Genomic DNA, 23,754 nt, shown 5'->3' with positions numbered 1-23,754 from the left:
CACCAACAGCAGCTCCCCAGGCTTGTTCAAACCCAGCATTATACAGTGCGTGTAAACTGTAAAGAACAGTGAAATAGTGATAAAACCTAATACATAAAAATATATTGGACAGCTGAGGAATGTATATGGAATACAGAGGGTGGATAGGATGTGGAATAATGTGATTCATGAAAGATGTGGAGTGAGGAAGTCGCTGGACATCAGAATCAAAGAGAGTGTACTGAGATGGTATGGTCATGTGGAGAGAATGGATAACAATAGAGTGGTGAAAAAAGTATATCTGAGTGAATTTGAGAGAGGGGGGAGGTGAGGTAGGCCAAGGAGAAGGTGGAGAGATATGGTGGATGAGTGTGTGAGGAAGAGAGGTTTGGTAGTCGGTGAGGCCAGGGAACTGACAAGAGATTGAGCTGGCTGGATGAATGTTGTGAGGAGAAGTGCATGATCAGGGATTTGGCACCCCTTTTTAACGTGGCAGTGCCCGGATTGCCTCAGTCGGATACGTTTATGTGAAGCTACAGATCGTGGTGAATGTTTTTGTCATATCCGATAGAGCCAGGATTCCGGAGGCTTGAACGATGAGTGAATGGAAGCGTGGCCCATTGGACTGGGCAAATTTGGGCCGTCTGGAGATTGCTACTCCTCACCCTGCCCTAGGGTGGGAAAGGATGTCTGGATGTTGATGATGATGATGATACAGTGTGTATATATATATATATATATATATATATATATATATATATATATATATATATATATGTACTGATATATGTAAAGTTGAAAATAGGTCGTAAGTTGATGAAAATGACAGTACCCACGGGTGCAGTCAAGTTATGTCCTACTTATATATCTCATAATTTTTTGTGAAAATAGTAAAATAGTATTTGATAAGAATGTGGAGGATTTTTTCCATTTTACAGTACAGTACATACAGTTTACAAAACATAGGTAATTACTACATTGGACAGTAATGACATAACTAATGAATGCATGCTTTGTGGTGTGGTGGATTAAGAGGCTTCAACCAGACCAGGCCCTCCCTTGGGATGGTTGGACTGTATTTGCTCACATAGTTTCACTTGTGTAAGCCTAGCCCCAGGTCCCCATGCTTCTGATGGGGCAGTTAAGGACTTCATTGTATTGTTTTACTTTAATATGATTGAAACCTGCCATCTCTTCATCTTATTTGCTGAGTTGTAACCCTACAATAGATGCTAATCACAAAGAAATTAGCTATGCTAGGAGAAGAATGTAGAACAATTCTGTTGTCTGCTTCTGCCACTGAGCCGTGTAAAAATAAACTGCAAAGGAAAAAAATCTGAGCCAAGTTAAAATGGGATATGTATAATTCTGAAAGGCTAGGTATCATCATATCATGTGAACACGGGAATGGAAGAAAATTTAATTTTTAATCTGTCCATCATGAAGCCCAATACTGCCCTAGAAGAAGTGTGTGGGCCTGGGGCTAGGTTACTCGCTTTTATCTACAATTACTATCATAGCTGCCATACACTATTAGCAAGCAAATGGGATATGTACTTCCAAGTTGGACGGTGCTACCCTTGTTTTGGGAAATACGATAAGTACAGTACTTTACTTTTATTCCAGCTGATGGAGGTATTCATCATCATTATCTCTGACTCCTTACTTTCTCCTGGGAACCCCTGAACTGGGGAAGCCCATGACAGAACTGCCTCAAAGCTACTTTTTTCTCAAAAACTCGTATATCCCACTAACTTCAGTTTATCCAACAAAAATCTATTCTTTACTGAATCTGCGAATTTTTTAACAGGTTTTCAAGGAGATGTAGGTCCACAAGGTCCAGCAGGAAGATATGGTGTAAAAGGCTTTAGAGGATCACCTGGTGATCGCGGTGCCCCAGGTATCATCATTGGAGCAGCACCAGCTGAACGTGGGGAGCCAGGGCTGCCAGGACTGCCAGGTGACCCAGGGCAAGATGGGCTTCCCGGCTTACCCGGAATTAAGGTACATGGGCTCTTATTTTCTTTAGCTCAGGAGACTTTCTAGTACCTCTTCCTGAACCCCTACATGCCGGTTGACATGTATAGACGTCATGATTTTGGGGGCAGAGCAACGTTGGTTTATGTGTAAAGCCGCCACCCTTTGAACTTTAACTTATCCTTACTGATCAACGGGACCACCTGGAGATGTAGGGATACTTTCATTTGAAAGAGGAAGAGCTGTTGAGTCTTGAGTATCTTTAATTTTTTCCCTAACTGTTATAGTTTGGCAGTTATTAGGGTTTGAAGTACAGGAAAGGTATTTTTACAAAATAACAGAAATACCCCGTAGGGAGGAGCATGCGACATCGGAAAACCCCCAGCGTGTAGGGATTAATGATATACTTTGCATATTACAGCTTACTAGTATTTTTATGTCACTTATTTCATTTTGATACTGGCATAGATTGCATAAATAACATATGAGAATATATTAATGATTAGTAGATATGGAAATAATTCGTTGTGGTAGGTGGTGACGACCATCATCCACGCACTTGATGAGGTGCTGCCTACTTCTTCCTTCTCCTTTATCATTCATTTTCTGTGTCTGCCATCCTTTCTTCCTGTTTCTCCCATCTTTTTCATCATCATCATCATCCAGTCCTGTGTTTCCCCATGAGGAGCGTAGGAGCCTGGGGCTAGAAAAGTTGGTCTTGACATTTAAGATGAGAATGACCACACTCACTCATCCCTGAGTGGCATTACATGAGCAGTAAGCCCAACCACCCCTTGGATATAAACCTGCACAGGCTCAATCCAATTGGAGTGCCTTAATTACCTACTAAACCACCAGGCACCATAATCTGGTTATATGGCTACCATCCAGCGTAATACAGTAAATGGTTTCCTGGTGTTCGGGAAACCATTTGGCTTGTCACACAGTGTAGAGCCACCCGTAGACTGAGGGAAGAGGAAATAATGAATGAAAGAAGGATAGAGGAAGAAGGAAGGAAGAGAGGAAAGAGCAGGCACCTGAGAGCAGCATTACTTTTCTTTCCTTTTCAGGTGGTTTTACATTGAGTGGCATGCCTAATGGTTACCTGTAAGCCAGGAAACCATTTACAGTGCTGGGTGGTAACCATATAACCAACCCATCCTATGTGCCAACAGTTGGGTTGGTGGAGGCTTAGTGTCCCTTCCCGTAAAATAATTAACTAAAAGACAGATGGCCACCCCTTACAGGATTTTGGCGTCTTGCTATAAGTATATATACAGTACTGTAGTATGCAAAACGTTTTAGTTAGCTTGAGGTAGACTCATTGCACTGGAAGGGTTAAGTACAACCTTCCTTAACTCATTCACTTCAAAGTCTTCCAGAGTTAAGTAAACCTGTCTGGTGGTAGAAAGAATAAACAAAAACATATCACTGGAGTCAAGAGACTACTAATACAAAATCTGCAGAGTGGAATAAAACAGCCCAGTTGCTATTTGCCATATTCAAGGGGTTAACATTGGAAAAATCTTTTGAGTTAAGGAAAGTTGTCTTGTGGTAACAGGAATAATGTACAGTAAACAAATACATCACTGGATTCAAGTGGTTAATAATAGGAAATATTCTGCAGGGTAATATAGGTGATGCAGGGCTAGCAGGGTTCCCAGGTGCACCCGGCAGACCAGGTCTTCGTGGAGATGTTGGAGTTAGGGGACCCAAAGGACCTGAAGGTACCAATTTATAATATTCATGTTGATGTTTCTACTGGCTCCTCTGAACATGAACCCAGTGGGCTGCAGTCTGAAACTTCCCTTCTCCTGCAGTCCACCATCTTTCTTTCAGGAGATAAGGAGGGAGTTGAGGGATGTTTGTATAACTTAGCACTGGAGCCACCCAGTTATATCAGTGCCACCATGTGAAGGCATCCCTCATCAGCACCTAATATTAACTGTGTCACCCAGATACAGTATGTTATTCTTCATTTAGTATTCTCACTGTAGATGGAGCTGCTAAGGCATAAACATTACTGTATATAGGTGGCATTTATTAAATAGGATAAGGAAACACTGGGCTTGTCTTACTCACATTAACCATGGTTCACATAATCAAAGGAACATTCTCTGTACCAGTCTCATATAATCTGTGACAAGATTCTTCCCATTCTAGAGAATCTGATGCAGGCATATGCTGTTATCTTGCCATCTGTGAAAATACTTTGTTATTTGTGAATACAGTAGTGCACCAACTTTCACTACAGCAGGATTCGCGGAATCCACTTTCGCGGCATGCACCAAATATTCCCTAACTTCCACTTTCGCTTGAAAAAAATCGATTTTCGCGCACAAATTTTGGGTTTGGGACAATATTTTGAACTTTGAATTTCCTGCACCGCCCGCCCGCAACTCACCGACATCTTGAATGACGTCATGTCAACACTCTGTCCACCCATTCCCGCCATTGTGTACGAGCGTTCTAGCTCCATTGTGTTGGATTCTCACGGTTCAATGGCCTCTACTATACCTGGTAGTGTGGGGAAAGGGCCTGGTGGTGTGAGGGGAGAGCCTGGTGGTGTGGGGGGAGGGCCGGGAGGCAGTGGTGGTGATAAAAAGTGGCTGGGACAGCCGACCATGGTGCTATCCCTACTGACAGTGCCATAGAGGAGCTTAACCTGGATGAAGATTTCGATGGATTTGTTCAAGAGAACCTAGCACAAAGGGAAATTCAGCACAGAGTGGAAGTGTTGCATCAAGTTGCATCTGAGGAGGCAGAGAGAGAGTGGTAGCGAGGCAGCAAGAGGTGGCGCCAATACGTCTGGCGTGGCTAAATAAGCCCGCCACGCGCCTCGGATACTTACCCCCAACATCCATTAAACACCTCAACCTGGTCTCTATGGTATGTTTCTCCACATATAATGTGTACTGTACAGTTTTTATTGTTTGTATCTCACAATGCAATGTACAATAGTGATTTGATGTACTGTATTGCAAGTGAAAATGAAAATCTGATGTTACTTTAGGATAACCGGGAACCAATTAGCCTTTTTGCCATAAAGACAATGCCCCAACTTTCGCTAATTCCACTTTCACGCATTATTTTTTGACCCAATTAGGCGCGAAAATTGGTGCCCCACTGTACACAAACCAAGTGGCAGCTGTCGATGGCCATGTGTATGATGTTTATGCTGCTGCCTATCATGGATCTGCCATGTCATGCTGATTGTGTGTTTTTCCTATGTGAATTACAGGACCATTAGATAATTGTTCCATGTTTGTTTTAACCTGACAAGATACCTAACCCCTTTCTGTCCAGTTCATGGTCAGATGTAGTCAGATTAGAGGGTTGTTGTTTTTGTTGTTGCTCAACCCCAGTTTGTCTGGCTGAGCAGACCCTTTGACCACAAGCAGGTAGCTGTCCTGTGACAGGCAGTACTTGCCAGGGTTGGAACATGGTTCTTCCACATGGCAAGGGACAAGGAAAATGGAGGAGGCATTGCCCCCAAGTGGATAGGCTATGTATAGAAGATATGCTTAAGTAATAGTATCAGTCCAGACTTTGACTGCATGGTAAGTGTGACTGAGTTCTCTGCCTGGGAGTGTTATGTAAGGCCAACTACCAGGCTTGTCATTCCCGTGGTTGTATCTCTCAGGATGATGATAGCTACCCATGTACTACCTTTTTGGTGGGCAAGTGATTGGTACACCTTACCCAAAGGTGACCCAAGACTATGCAGGGCAGGGGTGTCCATCTTCCCTGAGGCAGATACATGATCCGGCCACATACCTCAAGACTTGAGGGTTGATTAGACAGGTAACCAAGGAGACCCATCCTTGCCTCATAACTAAGGCTTATTGAATTTCATGCAACCCTGATTTGATAAAGTTGTGGGTGTAGCCCCATTTCATTGGATAAAAGCAAACTGACTAGACTGCTGCCAAGAAGTTAAAAACAAAGATACTTGATCTCAACATGGGTGAACATTTGATAAACCTTACTCGCAGGTCTAGTATAAATTAATCTATTAGAGCAGCCAATTAAAGGCTCCAAAGATGATGTTTGAGCATTTATGGCAATTGCAGTGTGTAGTGGTTGGGAGTAATGAATTACCAGTATATAGAAACAATTACCAGTATATAGAAACAGACTGCTTCTTACACCTAGCTGTTTCTTAACCATGGATGAGCATCACTGTAAATGGTTGTGCATGGTGTGTCAGTTTGTTCACTCCAAGTGAAACAAGGAAAGAGACATTGTAAAAGTGGCAAAACAGTATATGGCATGGCAGTGAAATGGGCAACACAGTCATTCACACATCATTAAAGCACACAGAGCCTTGGCCTCACCTCACAAGTCATGCAACTAGTGTGAAAGTTTTTTCCTGTGGGATGGCATCCAGAATTGCAGACATGGTTTATGGGTGAATGGAGGAGCAACCTGTTTTTGCTAATCACTTTTGTGATGATACTCCTTAATGTACTTTACTCTTTTCCATTTTGTGATCTGACCTACCATAGTTGTGGAAATAGAATAGGGATGATAATCGGGATTTACAATTTATATTCATTTACTAGTCTGAGCAGTGTGTTTATTCCTTTTAATGATTATGGAAGGAGAAACTAATGAGTCATATGCATTGGTATGATGTTTAAAGTTGTCTGACTTGCCCACAGGAATACCAGGTAGAAAGGGTGAACAAGGCCAGAAGGGTCTAGAAGGTCGACCAGGAGCAGGAGGGCGACCAGGTTTGCCAGGTCAGAAGGGTCAGCCAGGCAACTTTGGACCGGATGGACCAGCAGGGGCCAGAGGTCTTCCAGGTACCTCTCAGCCAGGCCTTAAGGGCAGGATTGGTGATAGAGGTAAGACTAGCATCTTATTTATAACAGTTTGTCATTCTTAAAGTTCAAGATAATCATTGTAACCATGAACGTCTTTATCAGTACTAAATGTTTCAGCATCAGCACTAAATGTTTCACTGTAGCAAAGAGTAAGTTTGTGGTCTTTGAGAGGAGTGATGTAACAAAGTGCAGAGTAAGGTGGATGGTCAGGAAATGGAGAAAATTTGGCTTTCCCCCAAGAAGTCCAACTACCTTATATCGAATTGACTTACACTGGTTGCCAGTAAAGGCTCAAATAGAAAATAAACTGCGTCTTATTACTTTCAAGGTTCTTAAATTTGCCAAATCAGAGTACCTTGATGAAATGTTGAAACTTTAGCCAGCATGCTCAGGTGTGATGTTATGTAGTGAAGATGATCCCTTATGCCTTGATGAGTGTAAACTTGTTCACCAGTCATCTTTCTCTGATCGATATTTTTCCTATACTGCCCCTAGGTTATATGAATTGTCGTGGCCCGTGATGCAGTAGACTTCTGTTGAATCTTTTAAGGGACAGCTCAAAGCCTTCTCATTTCAAAGAGGGGTATTGTGATGAACAGTTATAGTTTAAATTGCTGCCACTTCTTCTGACACTGCTTGAGTATGAATGATATCACAGTAAGTTTTATTTATTTATTTTTATTGTAAAAATGGTGAAAATTTGTTGAGTGCTAGTGAATTTCATATTGGAAGAACTGGTACTTTTGAGAAACAAAAGACCAGATTATTATAATTATTACATTATTATTATTATTAATATTATTATTAGAGTGGGTGCTTTCAAATTATTTAGGTAGTAATGAATGAGGATGGGAGTTAGTGGATGAATTGCAAGAAAAGATACAGCCAGGAAGAAAGGTTGCAAGCACATTGCCGGCACTGATAAGGAATAGGGAATTGAGCGTAGGTGTAAAGAAGTCATTATGTGACAGTACTGTATTGTGATCCATTCACTAACATATGCAAATGAAGCCTGGATTTTGTTGGAATGACACAAGTAAAGAATGAGGAATGGAAATGAATTACCAGAGAGAATGCATGATAATGGAGAACGTGAAATTTACCAGGGGAGCATATATGAGGCAAACGGAGAGGGGAAAGACTGAGAATAAAGTGAAGAGGTATACAGTGTGATTGAAGGAAGTGTGAGTATAGAAAAGGTAGCTTGATGGTAGAGGAATTGCATTCTCAGTTCTGCAGGTTTTAATCCCTTCATCTCTCTCTCTCTCTCTCTCTCTTTCTCCTATTGCTGCTTCCATCATATTTATTTCAGTTTAGGAGAGACCCTCCCATTGCAAGAAACTGGTCTACCAGCTCTAGAAGTGAAGAAGCATCAGTAATGAAAAGAATAATATGAAGACAGTGATGAGGTAACCAGTAGACTTTCATTAAGCCTAATACTGATATCATTATTTTCAGGGTTCCCTGGAATTCCAGGAAGGACTGGACTACCAGGACTAGATGGTCCTGATGGTTTGCCAGGAGATAAAGGTGCTTTCAGGGGCCCAGTAGGACTCCCTGGTTTCCCTGGAGTACAAGGGTATGTTCATAGATCTCAATTATTTCAGCGATTAGTACGATAGGACCTTTCACTTTGCCCTGAGAGTTTGTCTTACTGTTGGACAGTTCTGTATTACACATCTCTCATGTGGAAGAATATACTTTACTATAATACTTAAATCTGTATTAATCGTAAATCATGTATTTATGATATGGTAAAGAGGTTTTCCAGTACAGTACAGTACAGTACAGTACAGTACTTTTTCCTAGTAATGATACTTTCAGTTATTGCTCTTTCATCACAATAATGATTGTATTTTATTCATGTTAGGAGAAACCTCTAAGCCTCCATGAGTTAATAGCTGCTATAATCACTCCATGATAGTAAGGTTGCTGCGTAAGTGCTGTAGCTTCAAAATTTTATCCTTTAGAGTTACATGGTGGTATATGGATGAGGTTATAGAAGAGATACAAGTAGGGCAGTGGATGTTGGAGTAGCCCTAGTGAGAGAGGGCAGTGTGTGGAAACTCCCTGTACTGTTGTTTGCGGATGATACTGTGTTGTTAAGTGAAGACGAAGGGGAGCTGCAAGGCTTGGTGAATGAGTTTGGGAGAGTTTGTAAGAAACGGAATCTAAAGGTGAATTTTGGGAGAGTGTGTAAGAAACGGAATCTAAAGGTGAATGTAGGGAAGAGTAAAGTTATGGTCTTTGAGAGAAATGAAGTCACTGAATGTACAGTGAGGTTGGATGAGGAGGAAATGGAAAGTGTGAGTGCATTTAAGTACTTGGGTAGTGTGATGAGCAAGGATGGAGGTTTAGAGGGTGAAGTGCTTGAAAAGGTACAACAAGGAAGAAAGGTTGCTGGTTCATTGAAAGCAGTGATTAGGATCAGGGAAGAGAGCATGGAAGCGAAAAAGTTCCTGCATGACAGTGTTGTGATACCAACTCCAGTGTATGGAAGTGAAGCTTGGACCTTGTTGGAAGGACACAAGTCAAGAGTGAGGGCAGTGGAATTGAGTTATTTGAGAGAAACATGTGGAGTCACATGGAGAGACAGACTGAAATGAGAAAGTGAAGGAGCATTGAGGTGTGGATATGGATGTGATAGGAAGCATTAGGAGAAACACACTGAGGTGGTTTGGCCATGTGGAAAGGATGGAGAGCGAGAGACTGACAAGGAGAGTGTATGTGAGTGAGGTGGAGGGGGGAGAGGGAGGGGGAGGCTAAGGATGAGGTGGAGGGATGGAGTGGAGAGGTATATGAGAGAGGGGTGTGTGAGCTGGGAGCAGACAGGTGAAATGGCAGGGGACAGTGTGTCATGGAGGCGATTTGTTTGTGGCCAGCCCTTACAAAATTAAAGCATCTGGCAATATTGAGATAGATAGAGAGTTACAATTTAATTTACATTCTTGATGCAGTTATCAGGTACTGTTCATGAGTCCTAGCCAATTTTATATATAACTAGAAAAGTGTCAGCACAAGGGTGGAAGATTTTTTAAACTGACATATACAGTACTGGTATATATACTGTATGTCTTTATCAGTGATATAATATTTATCCTTGCCATCTGGTGACCTGTTCGTTTAGTTCATTCTTGCCACCCTAAGACTATTTTATTTAGCTTAGGAGAGCACTCACATGGTGCTGGAGTTATTAAAGGTTACATCTTACTCCTCCAGTTTGAAAAGTCATGGCTGAGGTAAAATGTCTGTCAGTAGCAAGAATAAAATACAAAATAGTCATCCATCATTGTTGTGAGTATCAGTGAACACATGCATGTATAGCTTGTGAATGTCTGCAAATAATGAAACCCCTCAAAAAGGGCCCTCAGCCATTACTAAATGCTCAAACTGCAGGAGAGGGAAAATATGATGTACAGCCTGTTCACAGGAAAAACGTTTATTGAAATTCAATTTTTCTCTTGCCGGCTGCAAGAGGATGTGATGAAATACAGTACCGGTATAAATTTTTATGTTGATATGTCCCGTAGTTTAGTCAGTGCAGAGGTCTGAAGTTCGGTATGCTGTGGTGATGGTAGCGGTATGGAATGTGTTGAGGTGGTGGAAGACTGTGGGGAGGTGGTGGGAAGTGGGGTGCAGGGCAGAGGGCAGGGGGGAGATGCAGGGGAATGAGGCAGTGGGGATAAGGGAAAGGGTTAGGGTTGATGGTTGTGGGTGGATGATCTGTATAAAGGGGACCACCTGTATTGTTCAGACCCAAGGGCTTGCCAGGGGATCCAGGGCCCCCGGGTTATCCGCGCCCCCCAGGACCAAAGGGTGTTCCAGGGGATTCCGGCAATCCAGGTTTCCCAGGGTTACCGGGATCTGCAGGTGACATAGGAGATCAGGGACTACCAGGCAGGCCTGGACTACCAGGAATTCCAGGCATTAAGGTAATGAAATCCAGGTATTTATTTCTTTGCGTAGCCGCTTTACAACAATAGCAACTGTTATTTATCTGTATACAGTCAGTACATTACTGGAAAGAGATGCTTTCACACATTGGCACAGATATATCTATGCATTTTTGTCGACTGGTTATGATAAAATTCTGCAGCTCCCTCCCTGTCCTCTGAAAAGAGGATAGTGGACTGCAGAGGATTGGCAGCTTCAGCCTGCAGTCCACTGGGTTCCTGGGTTCTTATTCAGATGAACTAGTGTACAGCAGCTGTTACTACTACTGCAGTCAGTTATCCTTTAAAAGTCTAGTGGGAGATGGTTTGAGTTCATGATTGAGGGATTAACCTGTTAACTGCGCATGGTGTTTTTTTGGAGGTGTCTGTGGTGTGCAGATATAGGGGTAAAAATGAAATTTCCCAAAGGCCAAATTTTGTCTTAGGAATTGAGAGAACACATGCCAGAGTATATAGTAACGAAATATTAGCTCAATATTTACCTTGGTAAAGTCGCGGATGAACATTGAAGTGTCTGATTCCCTATTGGAATGTATGGTTTTCGTTTTCACTTTCAGTTTCGGTTTCGGTTTTGAAGGCTCAAATATGCGTGCATGGGTTGGCCTTGGTCACCATGGCACTATATTTGAAATTCACCTGTGCAGCCAGGGCTGTTTTGAGCAGTCGCACTCGGAACAGCCCAGGCTGTACAGAGCAGTTAACGGGTTAATAAAAAAACTATATGTATACTTTCTCTAACTTCAGAATAACTATACAGATCTGTACAGTGAGACCTTGTACAAGCCCTTTTATTTTTTAGATATTATTTTCATGATGTTTAAGGAATCATATATTGTATATAGATTATTTTCAAGATATCAAAGGATAGATTTAACTGTACAGTATATAAAATTCAAGAATTTCTAAATTTGCCTTATTTCCATTTTAATCTATTGCAGGGATTGCGAGGTGATAATGGGCTGGATGGGCTACCTGGACCTGCAGGACTCCCAGGGTTCAGAGGAGACATTGGGCCACAAGGTCGGGAACAGAGAACAAACTTTTTAGTCCTGTGGCTTTATTAAGTACCAGTATGGTTCTGTACAGGTATTATAGCAGCTATCATCATCATCATCATCACCATCATTGCTTTCACCATCAACACAATCACTAATACCACCATTGTTGTTGTAGTCATCATCATCATCATCATTTTCATCATCAACACAGTCACCAATACCACCATTGTTTTTGCCATTGTCATCATCATCATATTTCCAGGAATAGGAGAGCCTACTTCTAAAAACAGGAAGAGAAGAGCAGTAGCTGAAAGTTGGGGGAGGGGGAATTGATGTCTGTGGTTTTCTTTTTAGCAATAGACATAATGCTCTTCATGAATTATAGGACTTTACCGGAAGTCAGTATTCTGTCAGAAATTTTTATCTTATGTTTATACAGTATAATAATTCCTCATGTATAGCTGTTGATGTGTTTTCTAAACATTTGTGTTGTGAATATAGGTTTAAATGAGAGATTCACTCCTCTAAGAAAGATTATGATATCTTAAATACCATACTAGCTTAGCTATACAGGTGTAGGTATTCAGTTATTTCACAGTGTTGCTTTAGAAATTTCACAGTGATTATCCTTACAGGTGGTCGAGGAAATCCCGGATTTATGGGTACGCCAGGTCGCGATGGTGTGACGGGAGCTAAAGGTTTCGTTGGTGACAGTGGCCGACCAGGACCTCCAGGACAGGCAGGGCGTAAAGGATTCAGAGGGGATCGGGCAAATGATGGACTTCCAGGAATCCAAGGCAGACCAGGTCAGCCATCATTTTACTGGTATTATCTTAATCATTGTGTCATTTTTGAAGCTCCAGTGACAATGAAATCAAAACAGTGCACCATTTTGTGTGTCATCCATTGTAAGTATGTAGAGAGGTGTATGGTATGTAAGAGGGCAGGCTGTGAAGCCTATGCCCAGAGTTGGATACATTAAAAAAAAAAAAAAAAAGCAGTCAGTTGCAATACCTGTTTGGCCATTTCACTGAAGAGGAAAGGCAGTTCACATTACTGCTGATGAGGGAGATGCTTTAGTAGTAGGCACCACTTGTATATTGATGTCTGAGGAGGTGTTTTTTTTACCTGCTGTTACATTTGGGTATGAACTACAGACACAAGTGTAGAAGACTGTGTTAGAGTTACAGTAATAAATAGAGTGTTTTGAAAGGAGCAGTTAGGGGAAAGAATTAAAGCTGAGTAAAAAGTAGTCTGGTGCTTTAGTGGGCAATTGAGGTGTTCCAGTCGGATTGAGCCTGTGCAGGTTTGCATCCAAGGGATGGATGAGGTTTATTGCTCACGTAATGCCACTCAGGCATGTGTGAGGATGGTCACTCCAATCATAAATGTCAGGGTCAACTTGCCTAGCCCCAGGCTTCTGTGTTCCTCATGGGGCAACACAGAATTAGATGATGATGCTGATTATGATGATGAAAAAGTAGTCGATTATACTGAAGTGTTCTTCTGGAGGAAAGAGCAGAAGCCAGGTTTTGTAGTGTTGTGGAGTGGATGAACAGAAACATACATAGATGGTAAGGACAGACATGAGTGAAGAATGCAATAAAATACAGGAGGAAGTCAATTTACTGAACTGCAAGGTGACTGGTAATTTTGATAATGGAAGACTGTCTGCTTAAAGAGAAGAAAATTCATTAGTGAGAGTTGGCAACAGATAAAAGAGATTAGCTAAATTTATTGATGAGAAAGCTGACATTGGATAAGAAAGGACTGAGATATCAAAAGAAATGTCTTAAGACAAGGTGTCAGCATGAGGTATATTATGTCTTCCCAGCCTTAAAAATACAGTGCAGTGCAGCACAGTATATTATTATTGTTTTAACAGGACAACCTGGTCTTCCTGGTGATCCAGCACCCCCTGGTCCACCCCCCAAGACTAAAGGTTACCTCTTCACAAAACACTCACAAGAAGTCATCTACCCAGAGTGTCCAGCTGGGACAACTCTGATGTGGGAAGGCTACTCTCTCCTGCATGTCATGGGCAATCACAGAGCTCATGGGCAAGATTTAGGTTTGTGTAGCATTTATTTAGTTGCAGCATATAAACAAAACCCTTCTAGATTTTGAAGTTTCTTGGATATTTTGCCAGGAGCATTAGATTTTTCAAAATAGTAAATTGCAGTTTAAATTGTCTTCAGTATCCATAGTCAGCATAGTGAAATTAATAATACGTAATTATATCCTCTCTTTTTAAATATAATCTTTGATGGTAATAATGCGTACATACAGTAGTATCTCCTCAGCTTACAAAATTTCAAGTTGCGAAACACAAATTCTTTTTGTTTTTTAAGCATTTATTTTTTTCAATGACGTCTAGAAAATGCTATACACAGTACAGTATGTATTAATATAAAATGGAAGTGGTATTGAAGATCAGATGTACTTGAATCAGTTGGTACAACAGTGGTATCCCAGTTTCCGCTTGTATTTATGTGGAGCCTACTGTATTACCACTGTTAACTAGGTGGCTGGATGCAAATGCTACATCCCTCTGGGAATCAAATCTCCACACTCTTCTATGTGCCTTGCTGTGGCAAGGCACTGTCTACCGCAAGAAAACATCAGTTTGCTGCAGAGGACGGCCCTGCAGGGGCAGTTGCATGCCTGTGGTTGGTGGGTCTGCTTAGCCAGACAGACCAGGGTTATTCACCAGCAACAACCAATGATTTACATATATTTAACCTCAGGTATTATTGAATTTAGACTTTCAGACATTTCAGTTTACAAACACACTCTTGGTCCTTAAGTTTGTAAGTTGGGAAAGAACTGTAAAGATTATTACCTGTGGGGTAAAGCATATGTAATGGGCAGGGTATTTATTTTTTTCATTTTTCCATATATATATATATATATATATATATATATATATATATATATATATGAAGCCTATGCCCAGAGTCGGACACATAAAAAAAAAAAAAAAAAATATATATATATATATATATATATATATATATATATATATATATATATATATATATATACATATATATATATATATATATATATATATATATATATATATATATATATATATGTACTGTAAAATGTACATATATATATATATATCCCACCTGTTGTCTCCACTCATTGTACACCTTCTTTTACTTGCACTGTGAGATACTAGGCATAAGAGAATGGTACTGTATTTACTTTGCCCACCTCTATCCTTTTGTTCTTGGCAAAAGTTATCATCTTAAATGTCAGAACCAACTTGCCTAGCCCCAGGTTCCTGTGCTTCTCATGGGGCAACATAGGATTGGATGATGGATGGACGGATGGAGAAAGCTTTGAATTAAGCCAACACCATGCCTAGCCTAGCCAAACTACAATGCCCATCATCACAGGGTGTATTACCTCCAACCTTCCTCACAGTGCACTGCTATTCCCACCAGTTCTGTCTTATCCCTTCCACTCCCTCCCTTCCCCCTCCCCCCCTTTATTTTTTTTTAATCTCCTCCCCAACACAAACATACAAGCTTGCAATGAATGTTGTGAGAAATAGAAATATATTATGTCTTCTTTTTAATTTCAGGTGCTCCAGGAAGCTGCTTGAGAAAGTTTAGTACAATGCCGTATTTGTTCTGCAATTTGAACAATGTTTGTGACTTCTCCCAGCGCAACGACTACTCTTACTGGCTCTCCACCACTGAACCCATGCCCATGATGATGACACCTATTACCGGGAGAGATATAGAAAAATATATATCAAAGTAAGTATGAAGCAGATAAGTTTTTTAACTCCACAGAATCATTTAGAATCTTGCAGTATTTGGTTCTACCAAAAGTCAGCACTCAGCAGCATTTGGCAATGCAGACCATGTAAGGAAGTTGCCAGTATTATGCTTTATTGACGAGATGGGATATGATATGCCAAGAAATCCAGTTAAACAGCAGAAAGAATGATGGGATAATAAGCAGTACTGTATTCACGTAATACAAATGGATGCTGTTAAGTCCATATATCACTTAGTCATACAGCAGTTTGTGTTCATGATTGTGAAACGTACATCGTAAAGTGAGAACAAGTTTCAGTAATACTTTTTTTTTACACAAACGGGCCCTGTTTCCAGGTATCAGTCTGTAATCGGGTCATCATAAGCACATTAGACTATCGAAGGCTTTGATGTCCTGGTTTCTCCACTTGACAAAGCTGTCTGCACATATTTTATTTATTTAATTATAAGCAATAATACTCTGGTCTTTTGTTTCTGAGGAGTGCCATTTCTTCCATAGGATTTTTTCATTTATTTTTCCAGTGCACTTCACTTGCACGTATGGAGTGGTCACTCCTTTGACTGCCGTGGTCTCACTTTTTTTTTTTTTTTTTATACTTTATCTGTCAACTTTGATCCCTTTCATTTCCATAGCTTCCTCGGCTTCCATACCCACCTTAACTTATTCCCTTATTTACCATTTGTGCCTCTGCCTCTGAAGTCCATCTATCTGCACATTATATTTGTATATTTCTTTGTATATGCATGTCACATACACTTATCAGATGTTCATTCTGCTGATTACAAATTTCTCAGTCAGCAGCAAATATGGTGAGGGAGGTATACAGGACAATTGGTACCAAAGTCATACAATATTGTTTTATGACCAATGTGAGACTTATAAAGGACGAAGTTTACAGCCGATGATTAACTTCCACAGGTGTGCTGTTTGCGAAGCACCTTCACTACTTATCTCCATTCACAGCCAGACATTGGAAATCCCAGACTGTCCGGATGGATGGGAGGCAGTCTGGATTGGTTATTCTTTCATCATGGTAAGGAAATTTTATTTTTGTAGCTATCCCCATTAGTCAGAGAGGTCTTTCCTAAGCTGAATAAACTGTTTGACATTAAAGAAAAAATCTGAAAGAAAGGGTTGAACTCCAGTTACTGTATTCAGAAAACTGTATCATTTGTATCCGTATTTCTTTATTGATTATGTGATGAAATATTACAGTTTTATTGTAGGTAATAGCTTTAGTCAGATGTAAATTTATATTGGTAAATATGAGTGAGGCAACAGCAACAGCATTCCCCAGAAAGTGGGGTGGGTAAGAATCAGAAACAAGAAAAAGCACAGCAGAAGGAAAACATTAATGCCATGTGTTGTGATGTTGGCCATATACAGTAGTCATTTGCATGGTTAAGCCTTGGCTTCACCTCAGCTGAGGCCACTAGATGGCCATTGAGCTAAGCAGCTGATACTTCCCTTGATAGATCTTGTGTGCTGTCTTGCTGAATCTCTAGTCACTCCCCTCACTTGGCAAACCAGGGGGGATGCCCACTTAGTCACTGACAGTCCGCACACGAAACAAGCAGTACTGGATTGCATGGTACCAGTAGCAGATCAGTACCTGACCTGACGTGACAGATTATACCAGGGATACTCAACTACTATGTGTGAAGGTCCAGACACACAGTTTCCTACGTAGCAAGGCTCCGGATGAAAGTCTGAATTCAGAATGTGGTAATTAGAAACATATAAGAACACACATTACAATTTACTTCAAGCTACATGGATTTTTTGTCTAAAAAGTGTTGAAAATAAACTACAGAAATCATTTCTTTAAAAAAAAAAAATCACAATGTACATTTATTCTAGAAGTAACCACCCATTCCACTAGCAGCTAGTGTCCTGCGGTCCACACAAGAGCTCATCGTGGTCTGGATTTGGCCCCCAGTCCGCCAGTTGAGTACCACTGGATTATACTGTCCCTCAAACAGAGCGCTAGTATGTGCTCAAGAAGCAGAGATAACATTGCATGATTTCTGGAGGGTGAGAGAGACAGCATAGGGAAAAAGAAGAAAAAATGTTTTAACACTTCTTCTGAGCAAACTAAATAGGGGAAGGAGAGGAAAGGGCAAACAGAGGAGACAAGAACTTCGCTATGGAGGCCAGAGTACATCCACATAAACCATGAAGTGAAGCTGAAGTGCCTGGAGGAATGGAAAGACAGTATCATCAGTGTAATGCAAAGAAAGAAAACAGCCAGGCCAAGCAGGTGTGGGTAGTTGCTCCAGGACACTGACATTCATTCTCTCATTTGTTTGTTTATAGATGCTTGCATACGCTGGTCTTGGGTCAGCTAATGGTGGCTCTCCATGCTGCTCAATCTCTCTCACTGTTGTGTGGCTTGCCAACTGAAAGATGCTGTTATAAGTGGGGATATTTATCGTCATCATCATCTAATCCTGTGTTGCCTCATGAGGAGCGTAGGAGCTCGGGGCTAGGCAAGTTGGTCCTGACATTTAAGATGAGAAGACCAGCCTCTCTCATCCCTGAGTGGCATTATTCATTCATTCATTCATTGCCAGACGCCATGTATCCCACACGGGGTGGCCAAGGGCTTAGAGTTAATTGTTTTACAGGGAGGGGCACTAATCCTCCACCAACCCCACTTGACACGTAGGGATGCCAACAGCATCTGGTGTTCCCAGGCGGTCACCCATCCAAGTACTAACCAGACCCAACGTTGCTTAACTTCGCTGATCGGACGGGAAGCGGTGTACTCAACGTGGTATGGCAGTTGGCATTATGTGAGCAATAAACTCCAGCCATCCCTTGGATATAAACCTGCACAGGCTCAATCCGGTTGGAGTGCCATAATTACCCACTAAACCACCAGGTGCCATAAATTGGTTATATGGCTACCACCCAGCATAGTACTGTAATTGGTTTCCTGATGTACAGGAAACCACTTGGCATGTCGCTTAGTGTAGTGTCACCCATAGGCAGAAGGAAGCGGAAAGAATGAAGGAGAAAACGACAAAAGAGGAGGAATGTAAAGTCACCCATAGGCATAAGGAAGAGGAAAGAATGAAGGAAAAAAAGACAGAAGAGGGCAGAAGGAAAGAAGAAAGGAAGAGAGGAATGGGCAGTCACCCGAGAGCAGCATTACAGCGAGTGAGTGGATGGTGAGCGTTATACCAAAGGAATTTCAAGTACTGTACTGGGAGATTTTGTTCAACATTTACATCAGTGTGATTTTTTCCGTTTTTACTAGAGTAATAAAGTATTGGGGAACCCAAACTATACATGGTATGGAATACTGTATTCAGGAATTCATGCACTAAACCTGCAGAGGTCAATAAGTTGTAAGTGATGGAAGCAGTAAGTACGAAAAAAATTGGAAGAAATATACAAAGCTTTGATGAATAGGAATGACATTTGAAGAGGATAAGTAAACACCATATTGGACGTCATGAAATAATAAGTGGTCCATGGTAATAATTGGTTGAAAAATAAAGAGCATCTGATTCTGAAAAATAATGAATGGGAATAACTATTGCAGATTGGTGGTAATCGTGAATGGTGTTGGTGATGCACAAAGAGAGAATGTGCTAGAAACTGTGAAAGGTGGAAGTGAATAATGTTGTTAAGAGGTTGACCCCCACATGCCAGGCAGTATTTAACACAGTCATCACCTCACTACAGGCAATGTCTTGGAAACCGCTGAAAATTGCTTATTTTCAAACCTTAATATTGTATCTTGGAAAGTACTGCTTTACATTGAGTGACAAGCCAAATGGTTTCCTGTAAGCCAAGAAACCATTTACAGTGCTGGGTGGTAACCATATAACCAACCCATACGTGCTCCCTACGTGTCAAGTGGGTTGGTGGAGGGTTAGTGCTCCTCCCTGTAAAACAAATAACTCAGAGTCAAATGGCCACCCCGTACGGGATTATGGCATCTGGCAATAGATAGATAGATAGGAAAGTACTGAATAGCACTTAGGGAAACGAATGAACAACCATTTTACTTATCAACTCTTTCTTTTGGGAATGAAAACATCCCCATGTCTGTAGGCCCATGCTTTGATGAGTAATGATGTGAGGAAGAGAACTAATTTTTGGTGCGAGACCAGCGTGAGAGGAGGACTTGTTTGTGTGTCTGCCCGCAGCGCCAACTATGGCTTTGCTTTCAGTGTGATAACTTTCACTACTAGATAAACTAGACACTGTTGCATCCAAGGCATGCCTTACAGCACTATCACTGAGCCCTTTGCTAGTATCCTTGGAAAGTGACTTGGCAGGGATGATGATACAGTTGGCTACAGGCGGTGCAAACGGAACCATACAATGAGGAATCGAAGAAAGCGTTGTCACCTGGCAAAAGTAAAGGACAGACTGACTCTTGCCTGTGTGGTATAGAGGGACTCCCTCCCTACCCTTTGGCTGCGAGATGAAATGGCTTCTGGTTCAAAAGGTGGCCGGAAGACACTTGCGTGTATAGCTGTTACCCGATGGCCCCGTGGAAGCCAGACTGTGACGAATATAGATGTTACCCAGCTGATGGGGGCTAAAGTGGTTGGTGTTGGTGGTGCATAAAATAGGAATGTAGTGCCTATCATTGTGACTAGTAGAAGTGAAGAATGCTGTTAAGAGGTTGAAGAGTGGGAAGGTCACAAGATTTGATGAGGTATAGGTAGATACAGGGATGATGCAATTTAGTAGAGAATATATCAGGAGTCCCGGATGATTACAGCTGTTTTAACCCGTGGAGTGTGAGCCACAGCTTGGACTGGGTAGCGTCCTGTTGCGAGCTACAGCTCAGGCTGTGCTGGCCGTGCATTACCGTAAACAACTCGACCCATATGCAAACTTGTGCATGGCGCTACGCAAAGACGGAGAGAGATAAATTTTTTTCTTTTCACCAGATGATGCCCTGGATGTTTATCTTCAATTTTATAATAAACAAAAACAATTTTTTTTTTTTTCACTACTCTCGTACGCAAAGATGGAGAGAGATACTTTTTCTTTTCACCAGATGATGCCCTGGATGTTTATCTTCAAGTTTATAATAAACAAAAACTAAAAAAAAAAAAAAAAATTCCTTCTGTTTTTGCACACCACAGAGTGGGATAAAAAAAAGTAATTACACAATCCATGGGTTATTGGAGTGGAAACATGCTATGATTGCATCTTCATAATGAATGAAAGGTGACTGATGTAATTCATTCTTTTTGATGATAGTGAAGTATGTCTAAGTGTTGATGGATGTTGTGAATGGTTTAGCATCAATGTTTGTGTAAGGTAATGGTGTGTTGTGTCCCCATGGTTGTTCAATACTGTACCTATATGCATGGGGTTATGAAAGGCCACATGTAAATACTTATGGAAAAAGAGTTGGAGTTGGTCATGAATGGGTGAAGGATGAAGTATATCAAATCTAAAAAATGTGTGATGATACTGTGCTATTTATTTATAGTGAACAGGGTTTTTGTAATCTGGTTAAGAGTTTTGTGCATCATATGATGTAAAGTAAATGTGAATAAGTGTGAAGTGATGGTTGTTGAGAGAGGTACACTTACTATGCTGTACTGCTGCTGCTACTGTTACTGCTGTTGATGAAGATAACTGTATTGGAGGCATCAAAACAAGAGCCATGGAAAGGGGAGTGATACTGATGATGCATTGTGGGGGATGGGACACCTATATTCAAATAATCTGTAAAGCAACTGAGTGACTTAATTTGGCAGTGGCCCCACATTTGGGGATGCTCAGGGGTTGGTTCAAGTCCTGTTGTCAACCACTGCTGAGAGTGTAGAGTGGATACATATACTGTAAGCTGATGCCTGCTTCTAGTAATAAAATAACAAAAACATACCCCCTTCAGTTATCTTGTACCACTGTACCGTTTCACTGCCTATAACTGGTATCTGCCATACTCGGGAAAGGGACACCTTCATGTGGTGACACCATTATAACCAAGTGGATGGAGCTTGCTGGTTACACAAACATCCCTTGGCTCCCTCCTATCCCCTGAAAGAAGGATGGTGTGCTGTAGGAATGAGGCAGCTTCAGCCTTCAATTCACTGGGTTCCCATGCAGGTGAGCCTATGGCTACAACAGCAATTGGCTTCATCCCCTTAAACCTAGTGTTTGCTGATGATGCTATGGTGCTTGTTAATAGTGAGTGAGATCATTGCAGACTTCGTCAGTTTTGCTATAGTTGAATATATTCTAATTTTTTTTTACATTACAACTTCTATTAAAAAAAGATAACTTAAGGATGAGCAAAAATAGTAGATTTTCCCAGGGTTTAAGGATAATTTTTGTGGGTTGCGATGTGTATATTAGAGATCCAGCAGAAGTTTAAAACATTGCTTCAAATGGATTGAGAAATACAGGAATTAGTTGTGCCTTTTGCTTATGCCGTACAGTACTATAATTCCCATACCAAACAGGAATCCTGAGTAAAGAGACTTGAAAGTGTGGCTGTTGGAGATTTTGCAAATTTGATAGTAGCCATTAAGAGAATAAGGTTGACTTAGTGTAAGAATGAAACACTTAACTGTACATGTGTATACAGGGTAGGATACTCCTAAATGTATTTCTTATTTGTCTGATGTAGCTAACATGATTATTACAGAAAGGATTAATTTTTTTTTTCTTCTTTCTTATAGCACACTGATTCTGGAGCTGAGGGTTCAGGCCAGTCCCTCATCTCCCCTGGGTCGTGCCTGGAAGACTTCCGACCCAATCCTTTCATTGAGTGTACTGGACAAGGCCGCTGCAACCTCTTCCCTTCTGCTTTCTCTTACTGGTTAGCAACTATTGAGATTGAGAACCAATTCCGTAAGCCTCGTCAGCAGACACTGAAGGCAGGTGACCTCAAATCTAGAGTCAGTCGCTGTACCACGTGTATGAAGAGGAGAACCAGTGGTGGATTTGGTGGTGGTGGAGGTGGATTTGGTGGTGGTGGTGGTGGATTTGGTGGTGGTGGAGGTGGATTTGGTGGTGGTGGAGGTGGATTTGGTGGTGGAGGAGGTGGATTTGGTGGTGGTGGTGGTGGAGGTGGCTTTGGAGGTGGTGGTGGTGGATTTGGTGGTGGTGGAGGTGGATTTGATGGTGGTGATGGTGGAGCTGGATTTGGTGGTGGTGGTGGTGGATTTGGTGGTGGTAGCATCGGTGGATTTGGTGGAGGTGAAGGTGGATATGGTGGAGGTGAGGGTGGATACGATGGAGGCAGAGGTGGATATGATGGAAGCAGAGGTGGATACGACGAAGGCAGAGGTGGATATGATGGAAGCAGAGGTGGATCCGACGAAGGGAGAGGTGGATATGGTGGAGGTGAAGGTGGATACGATGGAGGCAGAGATGGATATGATGGAAGCAGAGGTGGATACGACGAAGGCAGAGGTGGATATGGTGGAGGTGAAGGTGGATACGATGGAGGCAGAGATGGATACGATGGAAGCAGAGATGGATACGACGAAGGCAGAGGTGGATATGGTGGAGGTGAAGGTGGATACGATGGAGGCAGAGGTGGATATGGTGGAGGTGAAGGTGGATACGATGGAGGCAGAGATGGATACGATGGAAGCAGAGATGGATACGACGAAGGCAGAGGTGGATATGGTGGAGGTGAAGGTGGATACGATGGAGGCAGAGGTGGATATGGTGGAGGTGAAGGTGGATACGATGGAGGCAGAGGTGGATATGGTGGAGGTGAAGGTGGATACGATGGAGGCAGAGGTGGATATGATGGAAGCAGAGGTGGATATGACGAAGGCAGAGGTGGATATAGTGGAGGTGAAGGTGGATACGATGGAGGCAGAGATGGATATGGTGGGGCTGAAGGTGGATATGATGGAGGCAGAGGTGGATTTGGAGGTGATACAGGTGGCAGCAGTGATGGTGATGAAGTATACCCTACCATAGCAACTCCTCCACCAGAGATTAGGCAAGATGAGGATGATTATTCCTATTTCAACTTCTTTGGAGGTTAGTCACTGCAGCATTCAGTTTGTCAAAAAAAAAAAAAAAAAAAAAAAAAAATAAAAAAAAAAACAATGTACTGGGCTTATCCTTGCAAAAAAAAAAAAAAAAAAGTTAAGTCCTAGATCATCACTGCCAAAATATTTCGATATTTCGTAGAAGATAGTCTCTCTCTCTCTCATATATATATATATATATATATATATATATATATATATATATATATATATATATATATAT

At 41.5% G+C, this 23,754-nt stretch overlaps 1 protein-coding gene and 1 non-coding gene across 2 annotated transcripts in view; one reads left to right on the top strand and one right to left on the bottom strand.

The window, feature by feature from the left end:
- Nucleotides 1–23,457, top strand: part of LOC145393672 (uncharacterized) — a 77,031-nt gene extending 53,574 nt beyond the window's left edge. The window contains exons 21-32 of the mRNA XM_080267722.1: nucleotides 1,790–1,983; nucleotides 3,584–3,683; nucleotides 6,621–6,806; nucleotides 8,244–8,364; nucleotides 10,540–10,717; nucleotides 11,677–11,758; nucleotides 12,372–12,542; nucleotides 13,622–13,807; nucleotides 15,332–15,509; nucleotides 16,453–16,567; nucleotides 22,200–22,542; nucleotides 22,700–23,457. Coding sequence (XP_080123848.1) covers nucleotides 1,790–1,983; nucleotides 3,584–3,683; nucleotides 6,621–6,806; nucleotides 8,244–8,364; nucleotides 10,540–10,717; nucleotides 11,677–11,758; nucleotides 12,372–12,542; nucleotides 13,622–13,807; nucleotides 15,332–15,509; nucleotides 16,453–16,567; nucleotides 22,200–22,542; nucleotides 22,700–23,457 — 2,612 coding nt within the window. The remainder of the gene's footprint in view (nucleotides 1–1,789; nucleotides 1,984–3,583; nucleotides 3,684–6,620; nucleotides 6,807–8,243; nucleotides 8,365–10,539; nucleotides 10,718–11,676; nucleotides 11,759–12,371; nucleotides 12,543–13,621; nucleotides 13,808–15,331; nucleotides 15,510–16,452; nucleotides 16,568–22,199; nucleotides 22,543–22,699) is intronic.
- LOC145393912 (5S ribosomal RNA) lies at nucleotides 18,206–18,324 on the bottom strand. Its single transcript, XR_013896265.1, has one exon. It is a non-coding gene; the product is annotated as a 5S ribosomal RNA (ribosomal RNA).
- Nucleotides 23,458–23,754: the final 297 nt, after the last annotated feature.

Source organism: Coenobita brevimanus, chromosome 25, assembly GCF_032717465.1.
Source record: "Coenobita brevimanus isolate Jiangsu-jjx chromosome 25, ASM3271746v2, whole genome shotgun sequence".
Classification (NCBI taxonomy): domain Eukaryota; kingdom Metazoa; phylum Arthropoda; class Malacostraca; order Decapoda; family Coenobitidae; genus Coenobita; species Coenobita brevimanus.
Note: the sequence above shows the minus strand (reverse complement) of the source record. Positions and strands in the feature narration are given on the sequence as shown.